Below are 24,663 nucleotides of genomic sequence, written 5' to 3'. Positions count from 1 at the left end.
GAGTAATCTTTCCAAGAATCGGGCCACATTGAGAGTAATCTCTCAAGAATCGGGCCACATTGAGAGTCATTTATCCAAGAATTGGGCCACATTGAGAGTAATCTCTCCAAGAATCGGGCCATTTTGAGAGTAATCTCTCCAAGAATTGGGCCACATTGAGAGTAATCTCTCCAAGAATCGGGCCATTTTGATAGTAATCTCTCCGGTAGTCGGGCCATGAGAGTAATCTCTCCGATATTCGGGCAAGGATGAATACTCATCCCTTCACACCCCAAGATTGTATTCTTCATGCGTGGATCATCTTATTGAAGAAGAACATATCTTTCTCGCTTGATCTACAAAAAAAAAAGACAACAAAGAAGAAAGCACAAGAAAAGAAGAAGAAATTACCTTCCCATTAATGCTTCCGAGTCCACAAAAAATAAACTCAAGTGGCTTGCAAATACTGCGAATTGATGCTAACAAATACGAGCATATGAGTTTATATAGGCATGGGAGAGACGACTTAAAAGAATAACTTCCGATGTGGGATCACTTGTTGAGGCGGCTCCAAGAAGTAGTTTCCAACTTGAACTGGAATGTAGTAATTTGACTACTGCTCGAATAGTAATATACGTATTTCATAATTCAAGTAGGGGTCTAACTAAGCATTTGAATGAAGTTGGATTCTTAATGGAGATTGCACTATTTTTTAGAAACAATTCAAGACCAACGTGACTTGGTCTTGGACTCAAGTCCATGCTAAGCAAAAGTCATGTTTACGTAAATTTTGCCTAAGGGAATCCATCTGGTACTTGGATTCAAGAATTGTTTACTTAATCTTGAAAGCTGCATATTGAGATGTAAACAAAAAATATGACTTTCCTTGGAAAAAGAAAACAAAGGGGTGTTAGTCGTAATACTTCAATCCTTGTCTTTCAATATTTGACAAATATATCCGACAAGACTTGAAGCAGGGGACATTTGTAGGCATATAAATTTATTGAATTCAAATTCAATAAATAATTTGGATTATATTTTAAATATATTTGTCCAAATAAATATTGGGCTAATATAATTAGATTAATTATATAAGACCAATATTATTGGGCTAGCCCATTTAATTGGGCTAAAGTGATGAGCCCACTTAATTAAGCCCAAGATGTCATCTTCCTAGAGGCCCAGTTTGGTGCCACATGTCAAATGACGTGGCGCGCCAAGTCAAACAAAAGAGCCAATAGGATCGTGCCATGTGTCAAAATGACAAGGCATGCCCAGTTACACTAAAAGGCCAATGAAATCGCGCCACGTGTGCAAATGACATGTTCTGGCCAATCAAATGCGGTCATGTCACACTTCAATTTGATTGGTCGGAAAGAGTTTGTTCTTATCACAACTCTTCCCTTCGACAACTATAAATAGGGGTCTTCATAACTCAGAAAGGAGACCAGAAGTTATAACAAGAAGCAAGAGAGAGCTCGTGGATCAAACACCACAAATTTCTCTACAAGTTTCAAGCTTCAAGCAATCAAGTTCAAGTTCAAGAAATCAAGGTCAAGCTCAAGAACGAAGAACGAATCAAGATCAAGTTCAAGCAGCCAAGCTTAAGCTCTAGCTCAAGAACAAGATCATCGTTCGTGGAAACAAATAAAGATTCAAGATCAAGCCCAAAGGCCCTTGAATTTATTTACTATTGGAAGGAAGAATTAGAGGATTCATAGAGATTGTAACACTCAAATATTTAAAATAAAATACTACAATTGTTGCGATATTTTTCGGTCTTAATCTTATTTTCTCGACACAAATTTATTGTCTACAATATGTATTGTACCGATTATGGATGGGTTCACATCTAGTTCAATTGCTAATCGAAAATATAAGAGATCTTTTATGTTTAAGAAGTATTTATGTTTTAGCTTTTGGTAAAAATGGCGTGTAGTAGCCACTAATTAAGGGTGTCTTTAATTTTTATCTACTAATTATAATGCTCAGCAAAAATAGCCACTACTAATAGAAAAAAGATAATTTTACCCTTTCTTCCTCTCTTTTGCGTTGCATTTTCATCTGGAATACCCAAGGTGATTTCATGGTCAGCCTCCTCCATGCTTAGTCAACAACATCAATCCCTCAATCCCTTATCTGTGCACATCAATCCCTCAATCCCTTGTCTCTCTCTCTCTCCAAAAGAAAATGTCGGAACCCTTCTTCATTTCACACACTATTGCTGCTTCTCTCAAGCACAAACTTCAACTTCCAAAACCCAGAAACTTTATAATAAACCCATGGATGAATTGCAGTTCAGTTCGACTCACAACTACTGCCGCTGCCACTAAGTGTAGTGGAAAAGTGAATAGATGGTCCCTTTATGGCATGAATGCTCTTGTAACTGGTGGCACTCGAGGCATTGGGTACTTTTTCATTTGCTAGTTCATGATTTATGTTCTGTTTCAAGATATTTATAGTCTTCAGTCCATCTACCATTAAAAGCAACTATTATGCATATTGTTTCCATCCTACAAGTCAAGAGAATGAGAAACAAAGGACATACGTTATAAAGCAATCTTTGTAGAATTCAGAACAGGTGTACTGTAAATGCAAGACTAAGATAAAGACTACATGTCCTTAACATTTAAACATAGAATTAAAAGTTAAGGACTTCCAGTCCTTAACTTTTGAACAAGTAATTAAAACTTAAGGATTGTCTGTCCTTAACTTTTGAACCAGAAATTAAAACTTAAGGACTGCATGTCCTTAACTTTTGAACCAGAAATTAAAAGCTAAGGACTGCCTGTCCTTTAACATTTAAACATATAATTAAAGTTAAGGACTGCCAGTCCTTAACATTTAAATATGGAATTAAAAGTTAAGGACTGTCAGTCCTTAACTTCTGAACCAGAAATTAAAAGCTAAGGACTGCATGTCCTTTAACATTTAAACATGGAATTAAAAGTTAAGGACTGTCAGTCCTTAACTTTTGAACAAGAAATTAAAAGCTAAGGACTGCCTGTCCTTTAACATTTAAACATGGAACTAATAGTTAAGGACTGTTAGTCCTTAACATTTAAACATGTATTTAAAAGTTAAGGACTGTTAGTCCTTAACATTTGAACCAGAAATTAAAACATACAATTTAAAACTCAAGCTACAGGACTTTGTATACATAAGAACAACAACAAAGTGAAGGACATTTTGTCCTTAAGTTTTTTTATTCAATTTGCAAAATGAGGCCAGTAGAATCAAAGTTAAGGACATAGTGTTCTTATTTTTTTGAATTCAATTTCTAAAATGAAGACACTAACTGCTGCTGCTGCTCGCTTCTTCTCTTTGTGTAACTGCTGCTTGTGTTGATAGCGTAGGTATAAGTTATACCAGAAGGGTATTTTCGTCCAGTCAGGTATAAGTTTTTTTAAAGGAATGGCTAAAATCTAAATACATTGAAAACAGTGGCTTTAAAATAAAAGCCACTGCTTTTAGTGGCTATTTGTGCCGTTCGCCCTAGCTTTTGCTAGTAAGTAAGCCCAGCAAATAGGTTAGTATACCTCATTTCTATATGTCAATGCCTTTACAAGTACAATATCGTATCCAAACTTAAAAGATTACAATTAATAAAGATGCATGATCTAATTTATTTTAGGGAAATTATCAACTATGTCCATTTATAGGTAGCTCATTACAAAAATCAGCCAATTGATAAAATATTACTAATATTAGTCAAATTAGCCAATTAACTATTTGTAGCAAAAAAAAAAAAAATCAAAATTTTGCTTTGTTTTGAGTGGGTGTTATTAGAATAGATTGGGCACAACTTAAGGAGCTTGAATCTCAATTTTGGGATGATTTGGTGAAGTTTTGAGGTGGTTTGAATTGAAAATTCGGTAAAAACCGAACATGAAAAAAATGATATGTGTATCACACTGTGTATCATTTGTGTATCACATATGTATCATATTTGTATCTATTGTGTATCACATCTATATCCATGTATACCTGTGTGTGAGATACATGCGTGATACATGTTTGATACATGTATCACATAAGACTTTTTTGTACTCGATTTAATTACGAATTTTGATACAAAACCAGTCCAAATCACCTCCAATCTTTCTCAAATTTTATATATTGACTTATCTATATATTTTCAATGAATTTCAACTATACCCATTGAAAAAGTTCCTTTTTTGTTTAGATTTTTGGAATATTGTATATATTTTTTGTATTTCATCACCTTATTTGCTACCTTATCTATAAAATTTCCTTTCCGTCTTGTATCTAGTGTTGCTAATCACGCTTAAAAATATGGAAAGTGATTTTTGCATGTGATTCTTTGAGAGAAAGAACCCTATTATTTATTTTTTCAATTTTTGTTGACTAATTTTGGTAAGTCTATGATTAATGGCTAGAGGTTGATAAGCTGAGATTTATTTGAGACATTTGTGTAAGTTCCCTTTATTTTACTTAAGACCTAATACTCTTTCGTGGTTCATCAAGTAATTACCCCAACATGTCAACAACAAAAATCTCTAGATAGCTTTAGGAATAGTAAAAAATATATAGTGGTGACAATCATAATATTTTTTGATTTTTTCTTTCTTATAAATATTATCTCTCAAGTATCGAGCATAAGAAAAGACTAGCCAACTACCTTCGCATATTCAATATTGTAAATTCTTATTTAAAAATTAAAAAGTTTCTTATTTTGTTGGTCGTAACTTTTATTCTCCCGTTTTAAGAACCAAAGAATCATCCTCAAATAACAATTATAAAATAAAAGTAAAACACCAGTTCAAACAAGGTCAAGTCATTCAAAAAAAATTTGAAGAATAAAAAGGATACTTTCAAAAATTAATTCTACACAGAAGTTGAGAATTTCAAACTAAACATAAATAAATTACTGGGTTCACCATCATCCCAAAAAATAACTATGGAGCTATAAAATAATCTTTAAAAATGGGCTTATAGTTATCTTTTCAACTTATAAAGAAGATGAGAAACTCAATGATCAAATCAATGTGTCAAGATAAACATCCAAATAAAAAGTAAATTGAGACAAAGAGTAAGAAAAATATCTTTTTCTTCCAATGACACGTGCCTTTTTATTTTTTTTCGTCCTTTGACACAATATTGACATGTAATTTTCTCGCACTTGATTTTGCTGTTTCGTGCATTTAACAGAGGCATTTCTATCGAGTTGAGGCGTTTATTTGATCATTATTAAGCTAGAGTATCTAATTGACAAACATTGCTAAGTTTAAGGGGTTATCTAGTTATTTTGCCTAAGTCAAAACCTCAAAATGTAAAATATTCCTGAATTTTAACTTGATTCCAAAATCCAAGATTCGGATTAATACAAAGCCCCCCCGGGCATCCCACTTTCTCCACCGAGACTGCAGATTTTCCATAGCCCTGAATCTTTGGCTTATGTCAACTCCGTTCCTACACATTTCTCGTCCTCTTTCTCCACATGAGTACAACCATAACCTTATAAATACTGAAATCTCATAAATAGCTGTGACTTGTAATTGACTAACTAAGCCCATGGCTTCCAACTCTTCCTCCCATAGCCCTCGCACCGTCGAAGAGATCTTCAAAGACTTCTCCGCCCGTCACGCCGCCGTCCTCCGTGCCCTCACTGCCGGTACTTCAATTTGTCCCTTTTTCTTATGCTTTGTTAAATTGATTCTCTTTTTTTTTTTACTTATCAAAAAGATTGATTCTCTTGTTTTGCTTGCAATTCTCAGATGTGGAGGAATTTTTCTCACAGTGCGATCCAGAGAGAGACAATTTGTGTTTGTATGGACATTCAAATGAGACTTGGGAAGTTGCAGTGCCAGCGGAGGAAGTTCCGCCAGAGTTACCGGAGCCGGTGTTAGGTATCAATTTTGCAAGGGATGGGATGGAGCGGAGAGACTGGTTGTCATTGGTTGCTATGCACACCGATTCGTGGCTGCTCTCTGTCGCTTTCTATTTCGGTGCTCGCCTTAATCGCAACGAAAGGTACCGTCTTTGTATTCTGTTAGCACATTGAAACTTTAACAAACCACTTCATTTTCCCGATTCAATTATTTTCTGTTCAATGTAGAAGCAGAAAATTTGACTTGGATTTTATTGAAAGGAATACTTCTTAAACTGATGCCTTTTCTTTCACATACCACGAAATTGTAATGAGTCGTCTAGTGCGGCGGATGTTATTATCAAGTTGGCACAAAATTAGGTGCTTTTGTATTGTCGGACGTGCACATCATATAAGTTGTTATTTGGGAGAAACTTTTATCGTTCCCCCTCTGTGAAAATTAACTCTAATGTCTGATTTTTAACATTTCTGTCATGTTTTTGGGCAAGTTAGAGATTTTACCGAGTAACTTTAGCCTAGTCTAGGAAAATGAGAATGCAGATCAAATTTACGGACTTTTGCAGTTCAAGATTGAAAGGAAACATTCGCAAAGAAGAATTATTTGAATTAAAGGAAAATTTCTTGAGTACTTCTCATTGGGTTGAACACATTGAGAGAAGGAAGAGTTTCATCGACAAAGCTCAAGAGATGGACTTCTCTATTTGTTGGAAAACGAGCCGGAAGACCATGGCTCAACCCAAAACTTTTCTCCAATCAACTTTCCAGCAATAACAAACCTTTTATCTCTAATAACATCTTTGCTTTTGTACTCTGGGCAGGGTAGCAACATCAACTGGTGGGTGTTAGGTTTTTGATATGCGGAGTAACTTAACCGTAGCTTATGATGACGAGAAACATAAATTGAAGGCTCCAACTCTTTTCCATTGGGCAAAAGCTACCTGTTCATTGTCGGAAGGAAATCCTTCGACTTGGAAGAGACGGATCGGATCCAGTGTTGGTACATACAAATGGGTCGAGAGGAAGAGAAACTTCATGTTCAGTATATACGTCAGTCAGAGCCTACTTCTGTGGCTATGTTATAGGTGATGAGACTAACCTCGGAAGGAGTTGGAGATATTTGTAGGAAGCGGCGGAAGAAGGAGCAACCGCACGAGTATCATGCATACCAAAAGTTTATTATGTAAGGTTGATATATACGGATTATTTTGATGCATGGGAAGAGGAAAAATCATATCATTGTTCCAGAATTTATCAGTATTATCAAAGGCGTGCTTAAGCCCTGAAGCGAGGCTCAAAACATGTTGAGCGCTTCGCCTCGCTTAACGGGCGCTTCAGTATTGTCATCAAAGCTCTAAGGCATACTTTTCCTTGCTAACAAGCGTAATCCGGAAGAGACGACACTAAACAATTGATACTTCACTTTATCGTAAATTTTCTTCAATTTCTTTGTCCATATATTTGGTGCATTTATGCTTATAGATATTAGTCTTGGACTACACATACATATTTGTAGTTTTTCTCCATTTTTGCTTTTTTTCTTTAAAGCCCACGCTTTATTTTCGCTTTGTGCTTAAAGCCCCAACATACCTTAGAGCTTTTTTGCGCTTTTCACCTTTAATAACATTGGAATTTATGCAAGACTCAAGTTGGATAGGTCTTGCAGTGAATATCTAGAGTTTTGTGGAAAAAGGTGAGAACCTCGTTAAAAGACCAAATGAGATAATCAAGAGCACCTACTTAGAAGTGGCAAAACTCTACCACAGGCCAGTGACATCCCTGTTAACTCACACATTGAAGATGACCATATTAGGTTAGGTGGGAGGCAGTAAAAGCATGCAAAGAATTTATGACGAGATGCCTAGCTGCTGAGGTTGTAGAGTCAAAGTGTCACTAACTGAATAGCAATGAATCGAAACTCTCATTAAGAAGAACAATAAGTTATCAATGGACTTTAATGTATCTGAATTTGTTGGAGATAAACCCCTAACTGGATTTCCCACGACAACAGAAGCTGATAGAGTGAAAGTGGGAGCTTGGTTCTATGAAGGACAAGAAGTGCTACTACAAAGCTTATTACCTTCTCTCATGCACAAGGATAATATTGTGGTGAAGTAAGGCTATTGGGTTCGACTAAATAACTTTTTTGTTCAGCAGATAATATTTTCGAAGCAATAGGGGAACAATGTGGGGAATTTATGGAGCTTGATCTTGGAGAAAGGTTAAGGAATTACATGAAATAGGTTTTTATTAAGATTCCTAATTCTCAAGGTCAAACCCCAAAATACATTTTTATTAGTGACATGGCTTCAGAAGTAGGAGTGGAGAAAGAGTGTGCAATTGCGATGCAAAATCAAGGGTCAGGTCAGGTTGTCGAAATTTTGCTGGTGGATTTGTAATGGTGTTATCCGGTAAAACAAACTTTTCACGTGAGAGCTGTAATGGGTCCTTTTGGACATGTTGCAACATGTCAAATTCAAACTTTGTAAGAGACGCATTGGAAGAGAACTTTTGTGATTTGGTTTTTGAAGATGTCCCCATAAATGGCGAGCTCGGAGAATATGTTAAAGGTATGGGCCAGGCTATAAAACCCAAAATAGGAGCTATCTCGAGGTGTGGAGATAATTCTTTAGAGGCCAAGTACATTTTGGCAACAACTGCTAAATACACACTTTGACTATGCCAATGACACAATAGACATCTTTTCTCAGCGGAAGTGTGTCTCGTAGACATAGGAGTCCTACAGACCATATGCGTGAAATATAATTGCCATTGACTAGTCAAACACACGATTTGTCGAATAACACATGTAATTTGAAGAAAAGGAAAAATAAACATGCATAATTTTTCTTAAAAAAAAAGTAGAAAACCCTCGACTCCCTCCTCTTTTTCTTCTTCTTCTTCCAAGCTTCCTAAAATTTGGCAATTCTTCCCCCTCCTTCCCTCATTTTCTTCTCATTCTCCTCTCTTCCTGTTCCTCCCCATTTTCTTCAATTTTTTTCCCTTAACCACATCAAAATCTTTCTTTTCCTAAAATTCTTCTCTAAAACCCCAAACCAATAATGTAGGTAGTAAACTTGACGACAGATTCCGGTGAGTTATAGTCGAAGTTAATTCCGGTGAGTTATAGTCGAAGTTAGGCTATCTTTTGGATCCTGGAGGTTTCTTACGATGAGTCTGGCCATTCTTCTCTGATGAAAGATTCCTCTGTCAATTTGACAACAAAATTTCAACGATCAGCTTGGCTTTCCTCCGCTTATGGTAGTGAAGAGCTGAGTTTTTCTCCAAAGCGGTGGTGAGTTTCTTATGGAGAACATAATAGTAGAGAGGTGAGATGGTGGTTACTCTGGTTGCCTTTTTTTGTCTATTCTATGACGTGTGAGAAGGTTGGCTGGCCAGTGGTCTTGAGGGATGAATAAGATGGTCACCACTACCATAACTATGCCACCACCAACCACCATCCTTTGTCGGCACCCATAACCACCACCTTTAGCCATCACCACAACCACTACCACTACCAACCACCATATAATTATTTAAAAAAAATATTTAGTTGATAAAGTATTAGATTAATTAGTATTTTGTTTGTATTATTTATTAATTTTTAAATAAAAACGAATTTTGTATATAAGTGTTGAGAAAACAAACATGTCTTAATTTATTTAGTTTTCAGATCTCAATACAACATCTCAATATTCAGATGTATATTCAAGTTCAGATGTCTTAATCTCAATGCACATCTTAATATTCAGATTCAAATGTTTTAATCTTAATAAAAACAAATGGCACATTAGACAACTCAATAGAAAAAAGATATTAAATCCAGACAAGGATGAAGGGAAGATACTTGTTAACAGATGATGTTTTTGATATGAATGGGAAAGAAAGTGTTAGAATGACAATAGGGAATGGAAGAACATATATTATTTGGTCGGAGGATGTAAGGTGTCAGTGGAGAGTTGAAACCTAAGCAACACCAATGGATATGGACTTTTTCTGCGGACAGTACTGTTTTGCCGGAAAAAAGCTATTTTTTTTCTTTCTTCCCGGAGTCGCTGGAATTTATGCACATCGATAAATATCTCACGATTGCTCTGATACCATGTGAGAATGCACGGGAGAAAAATCTTATTGATTGATAATGACAATGATACAATGAGCCCTATATATATAATACATGTCCTACTCCTAATACATATGGAATTAGGGTTATTTACTACTATTTAACTACCAAACTAACAACTCCCCCTCAAATTGGTACATATAAATCATATAACTAATACGATCATCGGTGAGAGACTTGGTGAAAATATCAACAAGCTGATCATTCGACTTCACAAGTTTTTTAGCAATATCTCCTCAGAGTATCTTTTCTCTGACGAGTGACAATCAATCTAAATGTGTTTAGTCCTCTCATGGAACACCAGATTTGATGCAATATAAAGGGCAGCTTGATTATCGCACACAAGTTCCATCTGGCTGATTTCACCAAAATTTCAACTCCTTGAGCAATTGTTTGATCTAAATTAGCTCACATGTTGCCATTGCCATTGCTCGATATTGTGCTTCTGCACTAGATCGAGCAACTACATTCTGTTTCTTGCTCTTCCAAGACACCAAATTGCTTCCTACTAAAATACAATATCCAGACGTAGAACGTCTGTCAGAAGGTGATCTTACCCAATCAGCATCTGAGTATCCAACGATCTGCTCATGGCTTCGATCCTCAAACAATAACCCTTTTCCTGGAGCCGATTTTATATATCGAAGAATGCGAACAACTGCATCCCAATGACTATCACAGAGAGAATCCATAAACTGACTTACAACGCTCATAAGAAAGGAAATGTCAGGTCTAGTCTCTGTGAGATAATTTAATTTACCAACCAACCGCCTATATCTTGCAGGATCGCTAAGCGGCTCCCCCTGTCCTAGCAGAAGTGAATTCGAATCCATCAGAGTGTCAATCGTTCTACAACCTGTCATTCCTGTCTCCTCAAGAATGTCTAACTCATACATCCATTGTGATATCACAATACCTGAGCTAGACTGAGCGACCTCAATACCTGAAAATACTTTAGTTTGCCCAGATCTTAGTCAGAAAGTGTTGAAAGAGATGTTGCTTCAATTTAGTAATACCATCCTGATCATTGCCGGTAATAACAATATCGTCAACATAAACCACCAGCTAAATATAGAGATCCGAAGCAGAATGCCGATAAAACACAGAGTGATCAGCTTCACCCCGAGTCATGCCAAACTCCTAGATAACTGTGTTGAACTTACCAAACCAGGCTCAATGAGACTGCTTTAGACCATAAAGTGACCGGCGCAAGCGACATACAAGGTCTTAAGACGAGTATACCTGAGTATATCCCTTGGCAACAAGACGAGCCTTAAGACTATCAACCTTTCCATCCGGACCAACCTTGACTGCATATACCCAACGGCAACCAACAGTAGATTTACTTGAAGGAAGAGGAACGAGCTCCCAAGTACCACTCGTATGTAAAGCAGACAACTCGTTTATAACCTGTCGCCATCCTTGATGAGACAATGCTTCACCTATAGATTTAGGGATGGAAACAAAGGACAAAGAAGATATAAAAGCATAATAGGGTGATGACAGACGATGATAACTTACACCGACATAATGGGGATTAGGATTAAGTGTGGTCTGTATACCTTTCCGAAGTGCAATCGGTGTAGTAGGAAGAGACAAGTCCGCAGTAGGAGCAGGGTCAGGTACAGGATGTGAATCAACTGGGCGCGTACGACGATGATAAGTCAAGAGTGGTGTTCCTGTGGCTGGGGATCTAGGAAGAGCCACGCTAGACTCCCAACAGTTGGAATGGGTAAGACTTCTGTGGCATGAGTCAAACGACTGCATAATAAAAGAATCATCAATAAAATATATACCACAATGCATGAGTCAAACAACTAACAGATGCAAGACTAAAAGGACAACCTCCCATTTGCTTTAGTTTGAGATCCATTGGCTAAAGTAACAGCGGGAAGAGACTGTGAATACACAACATTTGACAAAAGGAATTTATTACCAGAGATATGATCAGAAGCGCCTGAGTCCACGACCCATGGTCCAAGAGTACTAGACTGGGAAATACAAGCAAAAGAATTACCAGCAACAGAAGTATTAGTCTGAGCTACAGAGGCTATTTGTGGAGATGTCTGCTTACTTGCTCGATACTGAAGGAACTTATTATATTCCCCTTCAGATAAAGAAAATCCCTGGTTACCTGTAGTCTCAGTCTGAGCAACATAAGCATTTTAGGGTGGACAGCCATGTAAAGAATAACACACGTCACGAGTATGTCCAAGTTTATGACACTAAGAGCATTTGGGTCTAGTTCTTCCAAAGCGACCTCCTACGCGTCTATTCTCCATAGTTTGAGATGCCCGATTGTCCACCGTCTGGGATGCGAGAACAGACGAGTCAAGTGTCTGTGATGAGATCACTGGGTGACTTGGTGCTGCAGCAAGGCGAAGTAATTGAGAGAATAATTCATCAACTGTGGGGACAGTCGGACTAGCCAAAATCTGATCGCTTACTAAGTCAAGATCATTAGGAAGTCCAGCAAGAGTAAGAACTAGAAATATCTTTTGTCGCTGCTCTTATTACTTTTCAACACTAGCAGAAACTAGCATCAACTTCTCAAATTCCTCCATGACTGCCTATAATTGTCCTAAGTAAGTAGACATATCTAATTCATGTTTCTTTAAATTTGTCATCCGCGATATCACATCATAGAAACGAGATATGTCATTAGTGTATAAGGAATGGACGAAACAAGGGCTCAACTTGGAATCAATAGATCGCCTCAGAATACTGCATAATTGAGCATCGATTTTCTCCCAAAGTGCTTTGGCTTTTTCATCTCCTTCGCTAGACTTCCTGATTAAATGATCTTGAACACCTTGACCTTTACACCACAACTCGACAGACGAAGCTCAAGATAAGTAGTTTGAACTTCCCATTAAAGGTTTTGAGGTAATCATAACACCGAAATTGCCAGAGCCCGGGTTTTTAGACCCAAAAGCATCTACTCCCAAAAACATCGTCGGATTGAAGAGAGGTCTATAAAATTATCACCAAATAACAGAAAGAATCAATTAAAAACTCGCTGAAACAGATGAAGTAGACACTGTTTTAGCCGGAAAATTACTGTAGCTGCCGGAAAAAATCAGTGGAGTCACCGGAAAAACTCAAAGTGGTCAGAATCAAACGAAAACAGTATGGGTGGGGTCGGAATTAGTAGGCGACCCAACTCTTATGTAGAAACTTTATCAAAAAATGGTCGAAAGTGGTTGTACTTGCCGGCGCGTGAGCTCATGTGCACGCCGGAACCCTAGCTTCTGACGGCGCGTGAGGGCGCGCAAGGAGGCTTCTGCCGGAGATTTTTACTAGGGTTTGGTCGCCGGACGATGACGGATCTTGTGGTGTTAGATTTTGCACAACACTGACGGAGAGAGATGACGCAAATAGCCTTGAAAAGTTGCCGGAAAATTGAGACACGGTGACTTCTGACTCTGTATTCTAGTTCCCGGATGTGTCTCACCACCACGGCTCTGATACCAAGTGAGAATGAACTGGAAAATATTTTATTCACATGTGTTGACAATGATACAATGAGCCCTATATATATAATACATGTCCTACTCCTAATACATATGAGATTAGAGTTATTTACTACTCCCTCCATTTCATATTAGATGAGGTACTTTCCTTTTTAGTCTGTTCCAAAACAAATGACACATTTCTAAATTTTGAAATAATTCAACTTTAAACTCTTCATTTTTCCCATTTACCCTTAATGAGAAGCTTTTGTAGTCACATAAATGTCATGGCCCCACAAACCTTTTACCCCTTAAGTTTTTAAGAACACAAGTTTTAAAAATCTTCTTTTTTCTTAAACTCCGTGCCGAGTCAAACTACCTCATCTAATAAAACGGAGGGAGTACTATTTAACTACCAAACTAACATCGACCATGAGCAATTTGTGACAACTTTAATGTCACTAGTTTTCCTAAAAAAAGAATCTCAAAGGAAAGGTCCCTCACTTCATAATTGTTTTGATTTGGTTGAAGCGTTGGAATTTGTCGACCTCTATCAAAGGGAGCAAATATGCATTTGCTAGAGGGTCTATCAGTGAACATACTGGTCTTGAAGTAGATGAACATAGTAGTCCTGAAGCAGATGCTTTTTCTTCTATCAATTTTGATTGGAAGATGAAACCACCAGAACTAATTATATTGGAGATGGTAAGACTTCACTCTAAAGGATCCACAAAATCTAGAAAAAAGTGAAACTAAACAAAATTAACTGTCAAATCAGATGGAACATGGCCTTGGGTAGTAGGAGGTGACTTTAATGTCACCAGATCCACTGACGTTAGAAAGGGAGGATGGAGATTGTTCGGCTTAATGCTTTATTTTACAGCTTCATACAAGACCTGAAGCTGATAGATTTACCTTTGCAAAATGAAAGATACACTTGGTTCAAGGGACAGAATGGAGGTGCAGTCTCGAGGATAGACTAGTTTTTTGTTGATGGACAAGATGGAGCCTTCAGAAATATAAGTTGAGCTCCCTAATCTATTCTCGAACTGTGCTCCAATAATGCTTGAGTATGGTGAATAGAATAATAAATCTAATTTCACATTTGAGAATCAGTGGCTCAAAGGACATGATAAAAAACTTACAAGACCATAATAAATCTAATTTCACATTTGAGAATCAGTGGCTCAAAGGACATGATAAAAAACTTACAAGACCAGTCGCAAATTGTATGAGGGTGGAGGGCACACCAGATGTTTTAGCAAAGGAAATTGAAACTATTGAAGAGGTACTTAAAAGAGTGGAATGCTAATGTTTTCGGCTTTATTCACAAGGAAAAAAAAACTTTTCAGAGTACTGTTGACAGTCTTGACGAAAATGGAAGGACATAGGGAATTAACAGAAAAAGATAGCATAGAAGGATGTAATGTTGGCAGAAGAAAATGAGATTATTAAGATGGACTAAATCTCATGGAGGCAAAAGGCAAACTGCTTATAGTTTATAGTGGGTGATACTAACACAAGAATTATTTAAAAAAAATGACAAACACAAATGTAAGAGACAATTAACATAGGCATGCTAAAGGAGGATGTCGCTGTTGATTGAGGATGAGGCACATTTGGAAAGTTCAACATGAAGAGCTATCTACTGAATCTTAAAGCTAAAGGCCTAACTGGAAATGTGCTGACTTATGGTCATAAGTAGAGAAATATAGAAAGGTTGCAGGGTCAATTAACTTAAGAAGGGGTGAGATGGTCATTAAGGGTAGTTTAGATAATAAAGTTAGATGGATTATGAATAGCTCTTTTTAAAAATGTTGGCCTATTGTAAAGGCAGATACAGCGAAAACCTTCTTAATGCTATTTTTATAGCGTTGATATCAAAGAAAAGAGAGGCAGTGGAATTAAACAATTGTAGACCCATTAATAATCTTGGCAATATATACAAATTAAATGTGCAGATATTGAATAAGAAGTCGAAAGATGTTGCTGCATGGCTAATCTTGGGCTCACAAAATGCATTCATCTTCATTTTTTTTCTTGGTAGGTACAAAATGCATTCATCTTTGGCAGACATATTATGTATGTATTCTTAATTTTCAGCGAGTGGATAGATATAAGATTGACGCAGAAGAAGCTGGCGTCTTATGGAAATTGGATCTTGAGAAAGGGTATGATCATATTAATTTAGGCATTTTTGTTAAAATTAATGATAAATATGGGGTTAGGGAGAGATAGCTAAAATGGATCATATTCTGTGTCTATCGTAAGCTTTTCCATGATTATAAGTTGGGAAGGTTTTTCCATTGTAAGAGGGGGTTGTGACAGGATGACGCCATATCTCCATTCTTCATTCATTATACAAACAGCTTGATTTAGCAATATGTTAAGAATAAGAGAAAGAATAGGGTTGATTGTTACTGTCTCACATGATACCCTATTGTTATATAGGTCAGGAAATACACAAAAAAAATATCTCTAAGTAGTACTCTTGAATTTTAAGCTAAGTTGCTTGGACATGGGTGCGGGTGTCCGGATATAGGGGTGCTGATCTAGAGGTCGGATCCTTCGAGATGTAAATTCTAAGATTTGGGGATACGGATCCTAGTACGGAAACGGGTGTGGAAATTCTGCAAAAAATAATGCAAAAAAAAAATATCTCTAACTTATGAGAAATTTTATGGAATACTTACGTATAGCTTGTAAAGCGTTGATTTTTTTTTAATTCTGAAGTTGTAGATAAGTAAAGGATTGATTTCCTAGATAAGATATACTATTTTCTTCAAATTTATCCTAGTTTAGGTTTTGATCCTGGAAACCAAATTGTATCTCCTCTCGAATTTTTTATCCGTCGAGGTCAAAGTACCCCAACTTGTTTGGCCAAATCCGGTACGGATCCCATACCCACACCCATATTAGTGTCGTGTCGACACGAGTGCGGCACCTAAATTGCCATGTCGGAGCAACTTAGATTGTAAGGATGTTTTAGGTTTTTACACAACTTGAAGAAAAGTCTCATGTTCCCTCTAGAATGTAGAAATATGGTAGAGGTACTAGACTAGGTTGCGTAGTTGAACACCTTACTGAAATGTATCTCGGGCTTCCTTTGGTTGGAAAATATAGGATGAAACTGATATTGCAAGGAGAAGTTTGACAGGAGGTTGAAAAAACCAAAAACGTAAAGGGCAGCCTGGTGCACTATGTTCCCGTTATGCGCGGGGTCCGGGGAAGGGCCGAATTACAGGGGTGTATTGTACGCAGCCTTACCCTGTATTTCTGCAAGAGGCTGTTTTCACGGCTCGAACCCGAGACTTCTTGGTCACATGGTAGTAACTTTACCCGTTATGCTAAGGCTCCACTTCTCAAAAAACCAAAAACATAAAAAACCAAAAAAAGAAGTTTTGGCTGGAGGTGACCACCCTGTTGAAAAAGGTTTTGACCACATGGAGGGAATAGTTTTTATCATTGGATGGAAGAGTGTTTGAGTTGAATTGGAGAGGTGTTTAGGTGGAAGAGTAACACTTATAAATAGTGTTCTTGACAGCATCCCTACATATTGAATATCCGCCTTTCCTCTGCCAGTAAGTGTTGAAAAACAATTGAACAGAATAAGTAGCAATTTCCTATGGGAAAGGAACTCCGAATGCAGAAAGTTTCATTTAGTTTAATGGCCCGGCCTTTGGTGACTGCCTCAAAACGAGATGATGAACTGGGTAAAATCTTAAGACTGCAGAATAGGTATATTGCTAATGAAATGGCTTTGGAGATTTACTGGTGAACATATATAACTAAATAAGGGATATCAAGTGATATCTACCTCAATCAGCTGCAGTAATGGCCACTCATATCAACTCTGAAATAGTAATTTTTTCATCTTGTTAGCTATGAAATATTCAGATGCTTTTTGAATGAGTATTTGGCTGATCTTGTAATACTATATGGTCTACTGCAGTGTGGTATGATGCTAAGCATAGGTCTCATTAACTATTTCTTTTTGCTTTTGGGTCTGTTGTACTTATTTTATATGAGCTACACCTCTCTTGGATGTGCCCCACAATAAGCATCTTTTACCTTTCAAAAGGTTACGCACTCAAATGGGCCACCAGTATGTTCTATAGTCAATCAGCTTTTCCTCGCAGTCCAAAATAGTGTAGTGATGTATGTCCAGTTCTTTGTATGGGTCACACCTACATATATCTGGTTGAACTTCAGGTCTCAGAATTGTTTTATTTGGTTTATTTCCTTTTTTACTTTCAACGTTTTACTATTTGCATGCTTGGATCTCTTTTAGTGTCCACCTTGTGGCAAGATATAATAAACCAAATTACACATTCGTGTATCTTCTTTAGTAGTTTTCCTTTTACGGCCTAATTTACAAAAATATCACTTGGATCGTCCTGTACTTCAGTTCACATTGATACCAAAATGTGGCTGGTACACAAGTAATCGCCTTGCAGCCAGTTCTTTTGTATATTCTGATAAAACTTTTCCTTCATGATGGTAAAGCTATCTTGGTTACGGTTTATCTCACCGAGCCTCCCTGGATTGAGAGTGGTTTGCAGTCTCAGCAGGCTTGACGATTTACACAGTGCAAACTATCTACCTTTGTTTAAATGAACTAAACTTCTAGTCCCTAATGTCATTTCTTTTGGTGGTGTTTTTTGGCTAAACAGGAGTCGTCTGTTTACCCTGATAAATGATCTGCCAACTGTCTTTGAAGTCGTGACAGGGAGGAAGCCTTTGAAGGACAAACCTAGTGTTGATAGTGGAAAGAAATCAAAGAATAACACAAAGGTACTCTATTCAATCATTTATATTTGTGGATCACCCTTTTCCATGTATAACTTAGATTACGTTCTTGCTTGCTTGCTTGCAGAGAGAAAAACAAGTTAAAGCAAATCAAAGGCTACGTGAGGAGAGTGATGATGAGGATGAAGGGAATGAAGACGAGCATGAAGAAACTCTATGTGGAAGTTGTGGAACAAATGGCAATGCAGATGAGTTCTGGATTGGCTGTGATATTTGTGAAAGGTGGTATCATGGCAAGTGCGTGAAAATAACGCCTGCAAAGGCTCAAAGTATCAAGGAATACAGATGTCCCTCTTGCAGCAATAAGAAGGCAAGACATATGGGTTGAGTTAAAAACTTTAGGAAGACTTGAGTTCATGTTGACAAAAATTGAAGATACTTAAATCTGCAGATGATACCCCTAACCTGCACAACCCCAATTCTACAGCGCCTTACTCTGTCTTACATATATACTTTTCTAGTTCCTTTTTTACTTTTTCTCAGTGTCTTATGTTTCTTGTAAGTTTATAGGTGTAGCTCTTTCTCGGAAGGGACGAAATCAAGTTCCTTGTATCGGTTGGCATCTTTAGTTCCTTTTCTTGCGACTGTTCAATTGAAAAATTCTGCATTCTTCCTTCTTTTCTTCTTTTTATTCGTTTGGTTTATATCCTGTAGTTCACTAGTATGCTCATATTAACTATTATCTAGCGTATTATTTTTTTCTGGTGAGCAATGTGTACAGGCTAATGCTATGGAATTATAAAATTGTTTCCCTAATATGCGCTCTGGATTAATATTGCTTTTTGAGAGCTTGCCGTGCTAACCTCCCAAAAAGGGGAAGATATGGATTTTATGGCAGTCTTTTGAACTCATCCTGGGATCTGGAAAATTGAAGCCAGATGACAGTTTTTGAGGGAACGGTATTTGCTTATTTGCTCGACTTAGTTGTGCGTACATAGTGCATCTGATTTTGACCATAAATCACTGATTGTTGCTATGAGGGAGCATCAAACAGCTTGTAATCATGACATTTGTGGGGCTGATTGGTGATCCGCGGAGCTGCATACTTTCTTGGTTTATGCACAGTACTCTCTTCGTGAGTCAGAGTCATAAAAAGAATGAATGATTGCTAGAAGTGGAAAAACAATAGAAATTGGTTTCCTGTATTTTACCTTTGGACTTCCTAAAATCGACTAATAGCCTGCTTGGCCAAATTTCGAAAATCAGTTTATTTTGAAGAGTGTTTTGTCAAAAGTGCTTTTCAAAAGGTATTTTTGTTGAGAAATATTTTGTTTGACTACTTAATTTGAAAAATACTTTTGAGCAGCAATTAAAGTTTGATCAAACTTTTAAAAAGTATTTCTAAGTGTATTTTTCTTAAAAATGCTTTTCAAAAAAATGCTTTTGTGGAGAAGTTACTTTTTTTCCCTGCTTCTAACAAACTGCTTTAATTTCTATGCAAAAATACTTTTTTCCTTCTAAAAGCTTGACCAAATACCTTTGGAAGAAGGCATTTGGCACAAAACATGCTGTAATCCTTTGATGCAAGTTATAGCTGTCCTATTATATTTTTTCAAACCTTAGCTCGTACTACTTGAAGATTCCTTCAGTTCTTCTTTTTCAAACATAAATGTTTATGCGCTACATGGGTACTTTCTAGTTTCTCGAGAGGCGCTAGAGTTGAATGCTCTCCAAATTATCAAGTGTGATGATCCGATAGATTATTTATAGTTTAAACCCTCAATTATGTGATTCGAGACCTTGATTAGCTCTGCTTAGCTTTCGTCGATTTGCGTGCGTTGTCCGTGTCTTTTTCTGGAAGGTTTTCTGTGAAAAATTGATTAAAATGTGAAATCGTCCTTTAAAATTCACTACTTCGGTCAATGTTTTGAGCAAACGGATCCAGATTCATATTTTGACGGTCCCAGTGGGTCCATATCGTGATTTTGGACTTTGGTGTATGCCCGGAATTGAATTCGGAGGTCTCTAGCTTGAATTTCGCAATTTGTTGAAAATTAGAAGTTTAAAGGTTGAAAGAAATTTCAAGTTTGACCGAAGTTTGACTTTTTTGCTACCGGGTTTGGACTCTGGTTCCGAAACTTGGTATACGTTCATTACAGTATTTATGACATGTCTGCAAAATTTGGCGCAAAAAAGAGTTGATTTAACATGATTCGGACGTCCGGTTATTAAAATGAAAGTTCTTAATTTTCTTTGAAAATATCATTCGTTTTGGCATTCGATTCGTAGTTCTAGGTGTTATTTTGGTGGTTTGATCACTGCAAGTAAATTCGTATATTATTTTTGGACTTGCGTGCATGTTTGGTTTGGAGCGCCAAGGGCTCAGGTGAGTTTCGAATAGGCTTCGGAGTGGTTTGGACTTAAGAAAAATAGCTGGTGAGAATCTGTTCTGGTGCAGGTCGCTGGCGAAGAATCAATTTTCTGTCATGTTCGCAATTGTGAAGAAAATCTTCGCATCTACGAAGAGGGGTGTGTCAGTTGAGATCGCATTTGCGGAGGATCATAGTTCGCATTTGCGAACAAATCATCGCAAATGCGATGATAGCAGAGATGGGGCTTCTTCGCAATTGCGAAGCATGTCCCGCATTTGCAGGGTACGTAATTGGTCGCAATTGCGATATCTGCACCTGGTCAAAAGCTGAGATAGACGGGATTTTAGCTCATTCTTTCAAATTCTCAACCCTAAACACCTTAGAGGCGATTTTTTCAAAAGCTTTTCTTCCTCAATTCATTGGTAAGTGACCTTAATCTACTTTCCTTCATTTATCCATTACATTTCATAAGTTTTCATCATTTAATCTAGGATTTTCTTGGTAGAAATTATTAATTTGGGTAGAATTTGAGGTCGAATTTCGAATAAATTACATAACCGGGCTCGGGGGTGAATGAATGATCGAATTTTGGTCCGAATTTTATATTTTGACCAAGCGGGCCCGAGGTTTGACTTTTGTTGACTTTTTCAATAATGACCTAAATTGAACCTCTTTCATTCGGGGGTAGTTCCTAAAGCTTATTTTGAATCGTTTGGTTAATAATTTACTAGATTTGGTTGGTTCGGAGGCTTGTTCGAAAGGCAAGGCCTTGGTTGAACCTTGATTCAATTGCGGAGTGAGGTAAGTGTCGTGGTTAACCTTGACTTGAGGGATTATGATTTTTTTGCATATTTGCTCCGTGTTTAATGTGTGGTTACAATGTATATGTGAAGTGACGAATACTTATGCATTGTTGTTGGGTTAAAGCATGCAGGTAGACGTTGTTCTTTGTTATTTATTGCCTCTTTAATTATGACATCCATACTTAGATTGGATTATCACTTACTTGATCATTCCTTCAGTATTTATGGATTAACTATGATGGTGGATTATTTTGGAAGTTGAGGTTCGGTATCTTGGAATTATTATTGACGTAAAGTTTATTCTTGCATTATCGATCTCCCGAATTTTATTATATTTATTACTACATGGTAAGGGAGAGTGTTAAAGCACGAAGTGTGATGCCGTACAAGGTTCTTATTTCATTTATTAATTAATTCATAGTGAGGAAGAGAGATAAAGCACAAAGGGTGATGTCTTGCCATCTATATCAATTATTCATTGTTACATAGGCAAATCGAGAGTAAAAGCACGAAGGGTGATGCCGTGCCATATTTATCGATGGTAAGTTTGAGAGTAAAAACACGGAGGGTGATGCTATGTCATATTCATCATTTCATGGAAAGGTTGAGAGTAAAAGCACGGGGGGTGATGTCGTGCCATCGTTATTTTGTATGTTTATCCGTCTTTAATGGTTGATGATTTATTCGATTATCTTGTGTTGGCATTCCTATTTTAGTTATTGTATCTTGTTCCCCTTTAGCATGTCCCCTCCCAACCGTACATATTAAATCTCTATTTTGTTATTGTTGGTGCATATATCTATGTTTCTACAGGTTTAGTTATGTGAGTGTCATGTCATAGCCTCGTCACTATCCCGTCAAGGTTAGGCTCGACACTTATGGAGTACATTGGGCCGGTTGTACTCATACTATACTCTGCACTTCTTGTGCAGATTTTGGTACTGGTCCCAGCTGTACGTGAGGTGTACAATATCAGATTATCACATTCAGAGACTTGAGGTAGATCTGCCGACGTCCGCAGACCTTGAAGTCCCCTTCCTGTTTCCCCTTTTACTGTTTATTTCATTCGAGACAATTTTATTTGTTTAAGACTCTATTTGTAGAACTTCTAGTAGCTCATGACTTGTGATACCAGTCCCGGGGTTGTACTTAGATATTTTTGTTTTTACGACTTTTCGCACATTATTCTAGTTTTATTTTAGTGTAATTGGTTTTAATTACTTGAATTGTTTAAAAATGACATGAGAATTACTCTAACGTTGGCTTTCCTAGCGAGTAGAATGTTAGGCGCCATCACGATCTCGAAGGTAGGAATTTTGAACCGTGATAATTTGGTATCAGAGCACTAAGTTACCTAGGTCTCACGAGTCACGAGCAAGCTTAGTAGTGTCTGGAGGATCGGTACGAAGACGTCTGTACTTGTCTCCCAGAGGCTATGAAGTATAGGAACAATGTCACTTCTATTCTTCTCTGTCGTGCGATTTTTATTCTATCATTGATGATTGAACTCTTCTATTCCTATTCTCTCACAGATGGAAAGATCACGTACTACATCTACAACATGACAGCAGCCGGAGCCCCTAGTGGCAGCCCCTACTAGGGGCAGAGGTAGAGGCCGAGGTCGCGCCAGAGGTCGAGGTAGAGCTCAGCCTAGAGCTCGGGCAGCAACACTAACAGTGATGTCTTATGTAGATTTTGATGAGGATGGTCCAGCTTAGACTGTACCTGTTGGACCAGCTCAGGTCCTAGAGGGGTTCATAGCCACTCTAGTGTTTTAGGATGTTCTAATCCGTTTGGTGGGCCTTAGGGAGAGTGTGGCCCAGGCCGACACATTTTCGGTGGCACCAGCCATCTCTCGGGCTGGGGGAGGAGCACAGACTTCCGCTACTCATACTCCGGAGAAGATGGCTCCCCAGTACCAGACTCCAACAACCCTGCCAGTTGGGGCAGTTCAGCTAGTTGTTGCGGCACAAGCCGACGATACACCCGCCATGTCTTCTAAGCTTTATTGAGATTGGACAACTTTACCAAGCTCTTCCCAGTTTACTTCAGTGGCGCACCTTCTGAGGACCCATAATATTATCTTGACCGCTGCCATGAGATGCTGGGGGGCATGGGTGTAGTTAGACCAATGGGGTAGATTTTTCTTTGTTTCAGATGACTGGTTCCGCCAAGAGGTGGTGGAAAGATTATGTTGACCAGACCATCTAGGTCGCTTGCACTTACTTGGTGTAAGCACGTGATTTTTTGCTATGTATGATAATTACCCCCAAAACAATTCAAAGAAAAATTAAAAAAAAGGGTTACCTTCGGGTACAATTTTGAGAATCTGCGTGACATTTCAATAATTGTTTTGTCTGTAAATGCTCACCTTGCTATAGTTAAGAATACAAAAAAATATGTGTCACATGCGCATTTACGATTGAATTGTGCATTTAGGAATTAATTAAACTTTAATTTGGTTTTAAGGAAAATCACAAAAATATGCATCTTTTATTCTATTTGTTGTCATTAAGTGATTTTATTTTATTTTAATGGTTAATGTGTGTGATAATTGTTTGTTTAAGTAATAATCAATATTTGTATAAGTTTTATTTTTGATTTTACAACTTAGTTAGGAATTTTGTTAAATTAGAAATTAAAAGAAGGAAAAGAAAAGGGTTTTAATTGGAGGAAAATCCGGATTTGGGCTCAAATTTGAGACCAAAATTAGGCCCAAAACCAAAACAGACACAGCCCAACCCAGGCTGCCCAAGCACGGCCCCCAAACGACGCCGTATCGGCGTCCTTTTTTTGATCCGTTGATGTGATTCAAATGAACGGTCCCGATCAGGCCGCTCATTTAACCACAACGACGTCGTTTCAAGGCGTTAGATCTGAGCCGTCCAACCCCTTGATCCAACGGCCAGGATCTAAACCCTTAATCCGTATATAAACCTAACCCTTTTACCTCGCCCCCCTATCTAAGCCCCCACCCCGTTCCTTCATCTCTCTCAGAAAGGACCCCAAAATACCCCGAACCCTAGCAGCCGCCATAGCTCCCCTTTCATCTGAACCCGACGACAACAACGCCGATGACCACCAGACTAACACCCTTAAGACACAAGACCACCCTCAACCCCGATCTGGTAATGGTTTGGCTCGAATCTTCCTGGAACGTCTCGAATAATCATTCGAAGGTTCGAGCCTAAACCCTAAGTCACCGGATGAGTCCCAAATTCACCCTAGTCACTCCCCTGACATCCCTCATACCCTAATCAACTTTGGTTCCGGTCAAATATAAGCAGAACTCTTCGAACCCCAAATCTGAGTTCAAGAACCCTAAAAGCCAACCTGG

The 24,663-nt window shown here is 37.8% G+C and overlaps 1 protein-coding gene across 1 annotated transcript; it reads left to right on the top strand.

The window, feature by feature from the left end:
• The first annotated feature begins 5,297 nt into the window (after nt 1-5,297).
• On the top strand, nt 5,298-18,826 carry LOC107774675 (PHD finger protein ALFIN-LIKE 2-like). Its single transcript, XM_016594296.2, has 4 exons — nt 5,298-5,614; nt 5,718-5,973; nt 18,076-18,196; nt 18,279-18,826. Exons 1-4 carry the CDS (start codon nt 5,515-5,517, stop codon nt 18,537-18,539), a joined length of 738 nt encoding a protein of 245 aa, XP_016449782.2. The 5' UTR covers nt 5,298-5,514; the 3' UTR covers nt 18,540-18,826.
• Nucleotides 18,827-24,663: the final 5,837 nt, after the last annotated feature.

This window comes from Nicotiana tabacum, chromosome 6, assembly GCF_000715075.1.
Source record: "Nicotiana tabacum cultivar K326 chromosome 6, ASM71507v2, whole genome shotgun sequence".
NCBI lineage: Eukaryota > Viridiplantae > Streptophyta > Magnoliopsida > Solanales > Solanaceae > Nicotiana > Nicotiana tabacum.
The sequence above is the reverse complement of the archived record's forward strand: the minus strand, read 5'-3'. Positions and strand labels throughout refer to the sequence as shown.